We start from the raw sequence: 15,305 nt of genomic DNA on the forward strand, positions 1-15,305 counted from the left end.
AGCATGTATAGTGCAATCTATATCTATATAAAATACTAACTTTACTATTTTTACAATTAATATTACATCCTTGTTTCAAAAGTCAGAATATGTTAGTGTCTCATCCCTGTGGTACAATAAAACTAAAAACAAAAAAGACAACAAAAAGGGGTTAGAATACATCATGGTTAGCATACAAAAAGGTTTTCTTTTACCAAATCTAGAGTGGTGGGTCAAACGAGCCAAACAACCATGGGAAATAGTGTTGCATAAAAAGCTCAAATTCTCATCCTAACTGGGCCACACCAAAACACATCCACGCTGCCTAGACTGTGAAAATGGGGACAGACTGTATGTATCCCAAAAATGCTCAATCAACAATCTAGCCCAGTGTCTCAATATATGATAGGTCATTACTAAAGTCAACATTTTGAATATTAATAATCTCCAGCGGGTTAAGGACAGTGGTAAAAATGTAGTCTTCGGGGTACACGTTTCCCCTTCTTGCCACAAAATATGGGGGTAAAGGGCCTATGATGTAGTGCGGGCGGTCATATCCCGAAGCAATGCCGAGGACACGAGTGGGTCCGAGAAAGTGTTCGCGCGTATGTGCACAACTCTGCCTCCATAGCAAGTATGGGACATCAGTGGGATCAGTCTGTATATAGATTGGTTGACCTATCAATTGGGCAAGGCCTGGATGTAGTCTTCTAATTATGTCCTCTGAATCTCCCCATCCTTCAGGTGAGGCAGGGGCGGGGCGCTCTACTAAAATTTCATCCAAATTAATGGCTCCAAGCTCATCCCAAAATCCCTCATCAAGGTTAATCTCGGACATTCCTACATTACCAGAATAAACATGAGATTTTACATAAAAGGACTAACGTCGCAGGTATTTATTTTATTATGTTTATCTAGTTATATAGTTTTATTTATAGATTTATTTATAACTTTTCGAACTTCTTGATCAAATTAAAATAGCTTCTTTTTCTTTTTCTTTTATTTGAATGAACCATTGCTCTAATACCATCTTTGTCACGACCTAATCCCAAGGGCTTAGGGCTGGAATCGTAACTCTCTACTTTATTCTAATTGTGGCAAATTAAATGGCGCAGGCGGAGGCAAAAGGAAATAAAAATAATTAAACAGAAAATTTACTTCATTTTACTATTTTAATAAGAGAAAATACATTTATAGGGTTTTTATTATTTTATTATTCAGTGACCGGCCTTGAGTAAAAACAAAAGGGAGCAAAAATAAAATAAATAAAAGGAAAAAAAAAAAGAAAAGAAAAACAAAATAATGGTTCAACATCAAATTCTCGTATGGATTCCACTACGTGAGGTCATGGGTCTTCCTTACAACTCGTCACCTGAAAGGGTAACAGGTATAAGCACACAGCAGAGTGAGAAATATTATGCCAAGAGTATATGGAATACAAAATAACCATGGATAGTTACTCAACGTAAAACATTTAGGTAACTTAATTTGAATAGGCAAATTATTCAAAGTGACAGAAACTGAAAGGCGAAAATTATGTAAATAAATAACCATAATCACGACATAGAACAGAGGTCATAGGAGTGACAGTCAGAACAGAGATCAATGGATCTATGACAAGACCACAAAGTGGCCAAACAGAGACCAATGGTTGTTTAAGTCTCTCAAGGCGTGGGACTCTCATGGTGGTACTTACAAAACATAATTGTTTATAAGGTCAGTACCAAATACTTTCTAAAATTTAAACAAACATATCCATGAGTTTCATTTTAAACAAATAGAGTTCAGAAAATGACCCACGTAATTGAAATATTAATATAATTTATAAAACAGAACTTGTATAAAATAAATTATGATAAGTCAAAACATACGTAAAATATATTATAATAACTCAAGATATAATATAACTTACCGTAATATTAATTCTTACTATTTTCCTCCTATTTTTTTCCGACTATACACGCCGATTCTCTTGCTACTTTCTTTTCCCTCCATTTTCTTTTCCTTTGCTTTTGTTCTCCCAATCTGCAGCATATCCTCCCTCTATATATAGCCTATAATATTTATTATTTATATATTAAATAATATAAAATTATATATAAAAAATAAGAGAAATATGTTATTTATATATTTAAAAAATATAAATATAAATAATAGTTAACTATAGATAGTACATTTATATAATAGTGGTAGTAGATATTATTATTTTAGTAAAGTATGGATTTTTTTTTAGTATGTTATATATATATATATATATATATATATATATATATATATATATATATATATATATTGTATATATAATTGTATAATCAAAGTTTTAATTGTAATTTTAGTCTCACATGCGAGTATGAATTTATAAATTTTTTAGCTCGTTAAGGTTCGTGAACAGGCTCGAGCTCGAGTCGAGCCTAAGCCAACTCGGCTCGAGCTCGGTTCGTTAAATTTTTATTCAGCTCGAGCTCGAGCTCGTTAAAATCTTAATAAACAAGCTCAAACATACTAAAGCTCGGCTCGGCTCGACTCATTTACAGCCCTATATATAGGGAGGCAACGCATGATTAGCCAACCATATGGAGTCTCCTGGATGTGCCACGTGTTTATGGCCAATCTTGCTTAAATAGGCCAAATCCTAAGCCAATCCTAACCCAAACCCTGCTTAGATATGTTCTTATTCAACAAGTGTCAATTTTTACGTGATTTTTTATTTAATTTTATTTTGGGAAAATGATTTGTCCCCCGAAATTCTTCCCCCCGAATCCCCCTAATGGCCAAAATGACGTCGTTTTGGCCATTTTCTTTTTTTTTTTTCTTTTTTTTTCTTCTTCTTCTTCTTCTTCCATTTCGACTCTGAAATGCAGGAGGGAGAGGAAGAGAAAGAGAGAAGAAGAGGGGAAGAGAGAGAGAGAGAAGAGAGCCCAGCCCATCGCCGTCGTCGTCGCCCAGCCCGTTGCCGCCGTCGGTCGTCTGCCCAGCCCCGCCGTCGTAGCCTCTACTCAGCCCCGCCTCTGCCCAGCCCCGCCTCCGCCTCCTTCCATTTTGATGGCCTCCTCCTCCTCCTCCTCCTTCCCCTGCTTCTAAAAAAAATAAATAAATAAAAATTAGGGGGATAGGGGGAGCTCATTTTCGAGCTCCCTAGCACTGCTCTTTATTTTGACCCCAAGTCTTAGCAATCCAATTAAATTTTATTACATATAATCATAAAATTAATTATTTTATTTTACTACTACTACTATTCTTATTATTATTGTTATTATTACTTTTATAATTTATTTATTTATTTATTTATTTATCTTTTGATGTCATTTTATTTTGGTCCAATTCTTCGAATTATTATATTTTTTGTATCTTATATTAACACATACAGTCATAATCAGTGTGTTTGGTTTGAGTTTTCTGGATTAAGTTTTTTAAAAATTGATTTTTTTAGTTTTCGTGTTTTTTTTGTTTTTAGTGAATATTTTTAAAATTTTAAATATTTTTTTTTACTTTTTTAGATGCACCTTATTTTGATATATCTAAAAAGTAAAAAATTTGTGAAAAAATATTTTTAAAAATTAATAAATACATAAAAATACAAAAAATGTATTGAATTCTTGTATTTTTTTTTTTGTATTTTTGGTATTTAGTGAATTTTTAAAAGATTTTTTTTACAATTTTTTTACTTTTAAGGTGTATTTATGTTAGGTGTGTTTAAAAAGTAAAAAAAAATTGCTTAAAATATTAAAAAAATTCAGTAAAAACAAAAAAAAACACGAAAAATAAGAAAGTAAAATTTTCTGAAAAATATTTTTTTGAAAAGTGGAAACAAGCAAGGTGAATTATGTTTATATATATATATATATATATATATAGTATTTAATTAAACAATTAGGGTGTCACATCTTGACGTAGGACAAGATTTTAAGACTCTTTGTATTTTTAGTTTTAATATTTTTTATTTTATTTTAAATCTAAATTATTCATACTCAATTACAAGAATCCTAATAAAATTATTTATCAAAAATATTAAAATTAAAAATACAAAAAATCTTAAAATCTTGAGTCCGGATTCTCGGCCGCCCTTCTCGGCGGCCGTTCTAGCAGCCCCCCAAAACGACGTCGTTTTGGGGGTTTTTTTGATTTTTTTTTTTTTCTTTCTTCTTCCTCGTTCTGGCCGAACCAGAGGCGAGGGGAGGGGAGGGGAAGGAGAGAGAGGGGGAGGGGAGGGGAGCCGCCGGTGGGCCGGACTGGAGGGGGCCATAATCACCGGGGGAGGAGGAGGAGGAGGCAGAGGCGAGGCGACGATCGGACGGCTGGACGACCTGCGACGGTGGAGGCGAGGCAAGGAGACGATCGGACGACCTGCGACGGCGACCCTCCCCTCCCCTTCCTCTCTCTCTTCTTCCTCTCCCCTCCCCTCCCCTCCCCTCCCCTCCCCTCCCCTCTGCTCTGGTTCAGCCAGAACGAAGAAGAAGAAAAGAAAAAAAAAAATTCAAAAACCCCCAAAACGACGTCGTTTTGGGGGGCTGCCGGGTAGGGCGGCCGAGGATCCGGATTCTAAAATCTTGTCCAACATAACATCTAGTGTCATTTTTGAAAAGTGTTTAAATTAAAGAATTTAAAATCTTGAAATTGGAGTTTAATTTGTAAGATTTTCATAGAATTCAAGCCCATCCTATTAAAAAAATGAAAATCCATTCCCAAGAAGATTGAGGAAAGTTAAAGACTCACTAGATTAGGGACTTTTTTACAAGCTCTAGTTGTGCAATTTTTGTTTTAATCCAATGGTAATAATCTGCACAAGATGATAGTCTCCCTGGCTTCTGTTACTAATACCAAGATTTTTTTTCAAGCTAAATTATAACCTTCAAAAATTTGGTTATTTATGTTTGAAATATGACTTTTTAATAAAGATCTCAGAACCTCAAAACTTTATTGGATCATTGTTTGGTGAAAAAAAAAGTCTAATTTATTTTGCTTCATAAACTCCCTAAAGATGAGGTGCATAATTAAGTAAGAATAAAATAAAATAAAATATTGTTATTTTTTTCTTGGATAATATTGTCAGAGTAACATGTATTGTTTACATCAATTTTGACGATAATATATATATATATATATATATATATATATATATATATATATATATTAAGAATTTAATAGTGAATATGGATCTTATTTGATAGATCTTGATGAGATGATTCTAAAAATACTAATTTTATTAAAAATGGAAAGTTATATTATTTTAAAGTTTAATATTTTGATAATAGTAGTATTTTGAAGAAAAGATTCTAAAAATATTAATTTTAATAAAAACTAACATTTAGATTAAAAGTTATATATTTTAAATTTTAATATTTTGATAATAGTAGTATTTGTTTAAATTTTTTAAGAAAAACTTTTTATACTTTTATTAATATATTAAACTTTTATTATTATGTGAAATTTTTGATCAAATTCTCCCATAAAAAAACGATGATATATGGTTCACGTTTAATATTAACAATTTTATTTGAGATTTGACGCCCAAACGAGAGATTTCAAAAAATTATTAAAAATTCTACAATTTTTTTTAAAGCTCTGTAGCATTTGTGCAGCTAAAAACTTTTGAGGTCAAGAGAGAGACTCCCTCTTTAGGTGATTTCTGGTGATATTTTAGTGATTTATTTTATACTTTTAAAATATAAATTTACACTTTTAGAATATAGATTAACAGTTTTAGAGTGTATATCTAAATTTTTTATATCCAAAATAGAGGTTTTGAGAGTTTTCTCCTTTGATTTTGACATAGATTTTTAGATTTTCGATACTCACAATAATTCTCTTCTCTCTCAAGCTTTCTCCTATATCATTGTGGGTGTATTTCTTTCTCTGGCGGCAGTGGCGGTAGAGTTAGGCAGCAGCGATGGGGATGACGTCGATAAGAACAGCGGGCTTTCAAGTAGATCTTACTTTTTGTATAAAAGATGGTTCAAGAACATCGTTGGAAAATTCAAAAATTTTCGAAAATCTTTAAAGAAAAATTCGAATTCTCTAGAAAATGATGAGAGGTTTAGATTCTTCAATAGTCACAACTAAGAACACAAAAGCAAAGAGATGATGGAAATAAGAGATTGGGTGAAGAAGAAGGCAAAATAGTTAGAGAAAGAATAATGGCAAGACTCTCCCATGAATCTCTCACTTTCACTCTCAAGATTGATAATGAAGAAAGGAAATTAGTTCTTTCTCAAGAGTTATCTCTTCAAAATTCATATCTTGTAAAGCCATGGGTAGGTGCTATTTATAGGCACCTCATGATATAGGATGGAGAGCATGTGCAAGGCACATAGGGAATAGTCTCTCTAACCACCTTGTCTGAGGAGGTAACCTCTCCGAGGATAAGGAAAATCTTGAAGAGAAGATCAACCTCTCGGCGAACCTTTTTTCTTAGTCACACCTAACCAATGATCCCAAATCATCCCAAGGGGTCAGGGGTAGTTCTAGAGGACGCCTTTCCGCAAAAGGGTCAAGGGTAGCTCAAGAGAACGTCATGCCGCAAATATTGCTGAGTCTCAGGGACCCCCTAGATCGTGCCACCTCGACTTGGGTATAGGCTAGTTTAACCGAATTAACCGAAGAGTGAATTTATCTCCACTCACCGTCCTCGAGATCGGGTCCTTTGTTCGGGTTTCATTACGCCAATGGTTCTAGTAGGTAGATCCCCGAAAGCTCTGAGTCCGCAAGTATTCTACGACTCATTAATGGAGCAGCTTCTAGATTGCGTCTGAATCCGTTCGAAACGAAATGTTTCGGATCTCTAGGTTCGTGGATCCGAACTTTTTCGAGTCCGGGCCCGAGTAAGTCTCTAAGTTCATGGATTTGAGCCCTTTTGAGACTTACAGCGATTCGGCCCATTTGATGGCGATAAATCCAGGCCCACCAATCTTGGACTTGCGATAAATTCGGGCTCACCAACCTTGGACTATTGGGCCTAATTAATTTAGTGGGCTCAAATTAACTCCTTTTACATTTTTCAAATTACATCTTTGAGTAGATCGGTGATTTTTCCTGAATTATAACTATTTTTTTTTTGGCTGATTTATTTTTTTATTGTTTGTTTTTTATTTTGTTGTTTGATTAGAATGACGCTTTAAGATCTTATTTATGTACTATTGTTATCTTATTAATATAATATTTCTCATGTTGTAAAAAAAAAATATGTAAATAAAATAAAAAAAACCTATAGCTTTGTTGTCCATTTAAATGGCTGACAAATCTTAGACCGAATGCTACCCCTCTCTCTCTCTCTCTCTCTCTCTCTCTCTCTCACATGTCTAACATGGAGGGTAGCAAGCACCCACTTCTCTCCCCCAGGAATGATGATCATAAACCTGACCTTCTAACACAATCAAGTCTTCTCTCTTCATCATCTTTCGCAGTTGATGAAGATGACATCAATCCAATTATCAGCACCAAAGATTTCTTCAGAGAATTCATCATCGAGTCGAAGAAGCTATGGTACCTCGCTGGTCCGGCAATCTTCACCTCCCTCTGCCAGTACTCCCTCGGTGCCATTACTCAAGTCTTTGCTGGCCATGTCGGAACTTTAGAACTCGCGGCAGTGTCTGTCGAAAACTCTGTCGTCGCTGGATTTGCTTTTGGCATCATGGTAAGGTATCTGATTGATTGATGATAGTTTGATATATATTGTTGGTCTATTTTTAATAACTTAAATTTATGAGATAATAATCGTTTGTTTAAGTTTAACTGGAAAACGTAACAAAATTTAAAATGTGTTCATCAAACTTGGCTTGAATTGTGTTAATAGATTTAATGGATCTTATTCAGCTTTGGGAATCTTAGTTTGTTGGAGTTTCTTTTTAGAGGTACTATTTTTGGGTCTGCTTTTTTTGTTGGTTATGGAGCTGTTTTGTTGGCTTATGGACATCTGGTTGCTTCCTGTAAAAGTTTCTTTACGGTGTCTTTGGTTAAAAGATTTGGACAGGAATATAGAAAGCGAAAGAAAAAAAAGTGTGTGAAACTATATGAAATGTAAGCATATTTTTTTCACATTTTACCTACCTTTTCCATTTGTCTTTTCAAATTCCTCCTTAAATCCCTCAACCAAACACGACATTAATGTTTTATTTTCTTCCCCTTTTTGTAATGTTTTATTATCTTTAATGAAATATTACTTTTTCTTTCCCAAATTTACTTATCTTTTGACTCAATCTTAAATAAATTTTAATCCAGAGAGGTCGAGTCATTTGATTTTTTTTTATAATACATATAAATTTATAAAGTTGTGCATTCACAAACTATATGGTTGGTTGCCGTTTTGTTTTCATCGTTTCCTTTTTTTTGTTACAAAAACAATGAACAATTCAAAACATCTTACATATTGGTTTAATTTTTGTGAGAAAACTGTTTTTGAAAATTCAAAAAATAATTTTTCAGCTTTTCCTGAAAAGTGAGGTGCTTTCAAAAAGCAGTTCTCTATTTTTTTATTTTTTTTCTTGTTTCATCCAAAAAAATAGGAAACAAAAACACAACCAAACTATGTAATGAGTTGATTAGCTAATGAGCTGAGTTTGAAAGAGTTTTTAACAAATGGAACACGCGTCTAATGCACCTTACTCTGTATAGTCTATTTGCCTTTTTTCGTGCGTGACAAAATCGCATGCAAAAGAAAGAGATATCTCGATATACATTATAAGCATTGTTTTCTAATAATGTAAACTTTTAGAATAATTGTTGATCTAACAATTTTAGTTGATACTCATTTCAAACAGTTGGGCATGGGGAGTGCACTAGAGACGCTATGCGGCCAAGCATTTGGAGCCGGACAATTAAGGATGCTCGGAATCTATATGCAGAGATCATGGCTCATCCTCGTCTCCACAGCCCTAATACTAATGTTTGTCTACATTTTCGCGGCTCCAATTTTAATCTTCGTCGGCCAATCAATTGATATTTCAAAGGCAGCAGGAAAGTTATCCGTGTGGATGATACCACAACTCTTCGCCTATGCATTGGTCTTTCCTCTCGCGAAGTTTCTGCAAGCGCAGAGCAAAATGGCAGTGATGGCGGTGACATCTGGCGTTGCGCTTGTTTTGCACACTTTTTTCAGCTGGCTGTTGATGGTGGAGCTAGGGTGGGGGCTGGTGGGGGCGGCGGTGGTGCTGGATTCATGGTGGTGGTTCATGGTGGTGGTTCAGCTCTTGTATGTGTTTGGTGGGGCTTGTGGTGAAGCTTGGTTTGGGTTTTCATGGATGGCATTTCACAATTTGTGGGGATTTGTTAAGTTGTCCTTTGCTTCAGCTATAATGCTTTGGTGAGACTATTTTTCACTCTTATATTGAATTTTTTCTCATTGATCTGAATATTGACTAGGTGCATGAAAAATAATATATAAACACTTAATTTTTAAAAATAAAAAAGTACAAAAAATTCATTATGACCAAGAATATTTGGTTTTCAAATTTCGCTATTTCTTCATTCAAAACACTCTAAACTGTTAAATTAGGTGAGAATTTTAAATTTTCAAATAAGATTAACATGTGATAATGTTAAAGGGGATTGTTCTATAAAATTGTGATTTTATTCTTAGACAAAATGAATTGCCAAAATATGATAGATGCAACACTACTTTCTTATCTTTTTATATCATCATTCACCAATTACATTGCAAAATATAATTAAAGAAAAATTAATAAGAATACTGCATAATTTTAATACATAGTCTTTTAATTTTTATTAAAGAAATATAAACAATTCATTACATCATTTTCTATCAAAATTTTATAATATGAATAAATTTTATTTATATCACACACACATACTTTTAACTCTGACAGTTCACGTGGTTGTGTTGTGTCTTTATTAGAAGTTAATATTAATTATAAAGTTGTAGTTTATCCAAAAAGTCTTAGATGTAATCGAACCCCAATGTAATGTAGTAAAAAAATTGATGTGAATTTGTGATAGCACATGAGATTAGTTCTGGCAGGAAGCTCAGTTAAGTATATTAATTTAATTTCAACGTCAAATCATTTTAGATTTTAATAATGTTTATTTCTAGAATCGTGCAGCTTAGAGTTTTGGTATTATATGGCATTGATTCTCTTTGCTGGATATTTAAAGAATGCAGAAGTTTCTGTGGATGCCTTGTCCATATGGTGAGTACACAGTTCTACCTTTTTCGAGGTATTTACCATTATTTTTAAAACAATTAAAATGTTGATTTGCAGCATTTTAAAACAAATAATATGGTGAGTTTCGCTAATTGTTAATTGTTTCATGTTGGTTTTGCAGCATGAACATATTGGGCTGGACTGTCATGGTAGCTTTTGGATTCAACGCAGCCATAAGGTTGTTTTGGCATACACCAAAACTACGTACCATAATATGTACCTAAAAAAAATATTTAGATAGTGTTTAATTTGTTGGAATGATTTTTGTCAAGAATGACCACTGATTTAAATTATTGAGTTGTAATTTGATTTCCAATATAAATTTCTTTTTTTATTTTATTTATCAAACCAATATAAGAATGAATATTCTGACAAAATGATAATTTCATTCTATCTTATTTCAATGAATCAAACACTGTATAGCATCACAGGAATATATAATAATTGTGAGAAAGATTAAATTTGCAAAAAAATTTCACAGAATGAGACACAAATGTGAAACAAAAGGCGACCCTACATGTATGCCTTACCTCTATGGGTAAATAAAGACGACCCTACATGTAGGCCTTACCTATGTGGTCTCACTCATTTGACTCACTGCTCCATTCTTTGAAAATTTTCTGTATTGCTACCAAAATTGAATTAATTTTTTTAATTATAAAATTACAGTGTAAGGGTATCAAATGAGCTAGGGGCAGCAAATCCAAGAACCGCCAAGTTCGCTGTGGTGGTGGCCGCCGGAACTTCATTCTTCTTTGGCCTCTTCATGGCACTCATTTTGATTGTTTTCCAAAATCAGTACCCAGCTTTGTTTTCAGACAGTAGAGAAGTCCAACAGCTTGTATATGAGCTCACTCCATTGCTAGCTCTAAGCATTGTCATTAACAATGTTCAACCTACCCTATCAGGTACACATCAATCCTTCGTTTTGTAATCGCATAGGTATACAGAAATCCAAACAGATGCAAAAAATGTCACAAACACTCAACCTGTGTTCGTGACATTTTCTGTGTTTTGTATGCTTCTTCTTGATTACAAGCCTTCTTAAATGATTATTTTTTTGGTTCTTTTACAAAAAAATTTCTTCTTGGTGGATTCCATGGTTTGTAGGGGTGGCAATTGGAGCAGGGTGGCAAGCTTATGTTGCCTATGTGAACATAGGGTGCTACTATTTATTTGGTATTCCTTTGGGTCTGCTGGCAGGCTACACCTTTGGCATGGGTGTCAAGGTAACTTCTCTCTCCATTTTCTAAATTTTTATTAATATAAATGTTTTATTACCGATCAGTGCTTTTTTTTTTAAATAAAAAACAAAAAAGCAATTTTTGTGTGGAAGTGGCATCTTGCTACGTATTTCATTTTGAAATGATGAAATCTAAACATCTCATGTTATAATATATGAAGTTTTTGGATAAATTTTTTGTTTGTATATGGTTAGCAGAGAGGTTATCGATGATTACTAAATCAAATCTCATAAATCATCAACTACTTTTGATTGTCGCTGGCAGTCATTGCTTCATAAACTACTTCATATTTACAAAAATTATTCTCATTTAATATTTACAAAAATTATACCCATTTGATGTTGTACAATAGAAAAATTTTATTTTCACACACTTATTTATTTCAGTACATATCATATCTTAGTGTATACACTTATTAATCTGATTATTAATTATTTTTCTCAATCTATACACTAAATATTTCAATTATATCATTCACTTATGCCATTGTATATACACCATCTCAACCCTTACTCCACACACTTGTTGCAAAATTGCAAACCCAAACAACCATTCATAAAACTCCCTTATCTTCCCCCTCTCTCTCTGTCACTCTCATCCATGGCCTCTCCGTAAACTTATTGAAATTATCTTCATTTCTATCGTTGTTCTAACTCTACCCCCAAAATTCCCTATCTTCCAAACCCCAATTTGATTCATTGTATGCAATGCAATTACGAAATATTGTTTTCCTTTATATATATATATATATATTGTTTTGTTTATGAAGTAAGGTTTTTGTTTCTATTGTTTTAACATAAGTGTGTAACATGGTGTAAAAATTAGGATTTTTTTAACTAAAAATATGTGTATTGAGATTTTCTTTATTTTAAAAAAATATATATATAAAAATTTGGAATATAATATTAAAGGTGTATTTTGATATCCATTATAGTTATTTTATTTTAGGGTATGATTGTCATTAAAATAAAGTAAGTGTTAGGAATGCTTACGGTTCGGTTGTGGTTTGGGAACCTCTAATCCGTCATCTGTCCAAAATTAGACGGATTGGAGAAAATCAATTTGTAACAATCCGTCGGATTGACGGATACAGATTGAGTGAATTGGCGTATTGGCGTATAGATGCGAATCAATTGGACAATTTACATTTTATAAATTTTCAGCACAACAAAACATGGATCGACATAAATTTTTTATTTTTTTATTTTTGGATAGCAATCCAATATGTTTTATTAATAATGACTACAAATATGGATAATAATCTAACAAATCTCTATGTTAACAATGGCTGCAAATGAGGGGTGTTTGCGGTTTGGTTACGGCGTAGGAACTTTCAATCCGCAATTCGCCATTTGTCCAAAATTAGTCGGATTGGAGAAAATTAATTCGTATCCGTCTGCTTGTCATCACGCATCCCTTCAAAATGTAGCGAATCGGTTCGGTTCAATCGGTTTGAACGGATCGACATATCCGCTGAACACTCCTATTAAATATATATACTGAGATAAGTAGGTGTGTCCAAATAGAATTTTTCTATACAATACGGGTGGCTGCTGGCTCAATAGCCTGCCTACGCCCAACTAGATATATTTAGAAATTAGGATAAATTTTTTGGCCCATATATTTGGGTCAAATTGGGTTAAGATTTTGAGTCTATTTAAGAATTCTAACCTAACCTAGCTGGGTCATTTATAAAATATTATTCTAAAATTCATATTATTTAGTTACATAATTATTATTAAAATTAAAAGATTAGCAATACATATCCATCGTAGGATTTAAATTAAAATAGTTGTTAAAATGTTCAAAATCATTTATTGTAGAGAAGTGGTTTGGAAATACTCTTTGGATCCAGTAGGACGCTCGTGATCCTCAACTAGTCACCTAAAAAGGAATAAACACTTCGATCGGGGTTTCTGGAATTAGCATTCCGACGGATAAGTCAGTGTATACTCTCTTAGTTGCTTATATCTCAAGTTAAACTTATTTGTTCTCATCTACCTCTTTTGGCTGATTTTCCTCTTATTTATAGTAGTCCTTGATGTTGATGGTTAGGCCCACCTTTCGTCCAATGAACAATCGCTCATTAGGCTATCTCTTCATATTCGGCCCAATCTACAACTGATAGAGGTCGATCTGGATATTCGGCCTCTGTCCCTCGGGGCTGGAGCCGTATTGTACACGATCTAGTTCTCTTCTTTAATATATTCGGCTATCCTACGTAATAATTTACTCGGTCCCCACAATTACAACATCCTATTAACTTCAATTTAGACGGCATGTTTGGTTTTGGACTTAGAGGGTCAAAAAATACAGCAGTTTTCCTTTTTCCAATGCAAGCGTCAGAACGCCTACTCTTTTTAGGCATGATTATAATTCCCCGCCTCTTCGTACGCTTCATTCATTTAATACGATTTAAAACCGTGTTGTCTCTTCGTTTGTATGCTTTTTCGAATGCACAAGATGTCAATTCACCTTCCTCGCTTCACGCCCTCTGCAACTTCTTGCCGTTCTTTATTGCCCTCATTTTTTGTAAGTTCATCTTTCTTCCATTTCGACTCCTTTTCCTTGTTCGTTTACTGTTTAGAGTGTCCATTTTACCTTCTATGATGGCAAAACATCTGAGAGCCCTTCTTTCGGCGGAGCGAGTCTCTAGTTTCCGTCGTCATTTCTCCATTCCTGACGACGCTCATCTGTCACTCTTCGCAGAGAGCGTGATTGACACAGAGAGGACTGACGAAAGTACAATCGTCTTTCATCTCCTTTCAATTGCTGAGGAGGGGAATCTGTTTTCCCTTTCATCCACTTTTGAAGGCTGTCCTTTGCCATTGGAGTTTAATCCCTTCTCAACCGAACGTGAATTTTTTCAGAATAATAATGGGGGTTGTGGAACTAAATCGGCGCCTCAGGCTCGACCTTGGAATCCCTGCCATTCGGCATTATTATGCCTTGGCCAAATCCACTGGTCGGTAGAGGCGCTATCTCCTCAGGGCCAAGGACATCGACCATCATCTGGTGACAATGCTTGCCAACTCTGGTAAGTGTGTTGATGATGTCATGGTTGTTGTTCGTGGCAACTGGGAATTTGGCAAGGGCGAAGATCGTCAAGATCCAGTGCCTAGGCGAAGAGGTGAACCAGGTTGTCATTTAATCCCCTACGCATTTTTATTAAATATTTACTTCGTTCAACTTCTACGTACTTACTGTTTTATTCGCGTAGGAAACGACTTGAAAAAAGTTCTCATTTCAGCCGACAAGTTGTACTCGCATAGATCAAAGCGGCACTCAAGTTCTTCGGCCGTTCGAATCTTCAGAAGCAGGGGAGGGCGGCCCACATTCTTTTGAGATATGAGCCGATCTACACTACCTTCTCGGCCGCAGATAATATTCCGATTCCAAGGGATGAACAGTACCTTACGGCATTTGTTTTTCCTACCTTCAAGAACCTTAGGCAGGTTGGTTTTGAGGCATCGGACTCAGAGCCGGAGGACGAACAAATAGCCGAAGGGGTCGTTAAGCAGCCGAACCAACCACCCCAGGACAGATCTAACGGATCAGAGGAAGAGGTTGATGCAGCATTAAATTTGGCATTTGAAGAAGCCGACTTTAATCCTCCATCCACTTTTGGCCGAGCGAACATGTCCTTCGAAGACATTTTCACGGGCTTGGGGGACCTACCCGGCTCATATACTGACGGCATGGCTGGTGAGTTGCTCACTCAAATGGCTAGGTAAAAAAATGCCGAGAGGATGGCTGTCCGTAGAAGAGCCGAGGCCGAGAAAAGTGAACCTCTGCCCCCTCCATCCAATGCTAGGGAATAAACTCCACCTGCCCCCGTTGAGGAGGTGATTCAGATTGATGTGGCCGAGACGGAGCTTGTTGTTGATCAACAAGACCTGACGGAGCAAATGAGGGAAAAACATTCAGC

General features: G+C 34.8%; 1 protein-coding gene across 1 annotated transcript in view; it reads left to right on the forward strand.

Moving 5' to 3' along the window:
• The first annotated feature begins 7,203 nt into the window (after positions 1-7,203).
• LOC114311836 (protein DETOXIFICATION 29) overlaps positions 7,204-15,305 on the forward strand; it is a 32,609-nt gene continuing 24,507 nt past the window's right edge. Inside the window, exons 1-6 of the mRNA XM_028258008.2 lie at positions 7,204-7,609; positions 8,733-9,274; positions 10,032-10,118; positions 10,255-10,311; positions 10,803-11,041; positions 11,244-11,362. Of these exons, the coding sequence (XP_028113809.2) occupies positions 7,271-7,609; positions 8,733-9,274; positions 10,032-10,118; positions 10,255-10,311; positions 10,803-11,041; positions 11,244-11,362 (1,383 nt within the window). The 5' untranslated portion in view covers positions 7,204-7,270. The remainder of the gene's footprint in view (positions 7,610-8,732; positions 9,275-10,031; positions 10,119-10,254; positions 10,312-10,802; positions 11,042-11,243; positions 11,363-15,305) is intronic.

The sequence above is a fragment of the Camellia sinensis genome, chromosome 5 (assembly GCF_055761805.1).
Source record: "Camellia sinensis isolate YWXY chromosome 5, ASM5576180v1, whole genome shotgun sequence".
In the NCBI taxonomy this organism is placed as follows: Eukaryota; Viridiplantae; Streptophyta; class Magnoliopsida; order Ericales; family Theaceae; genus Camellia; species Camellia sinensis.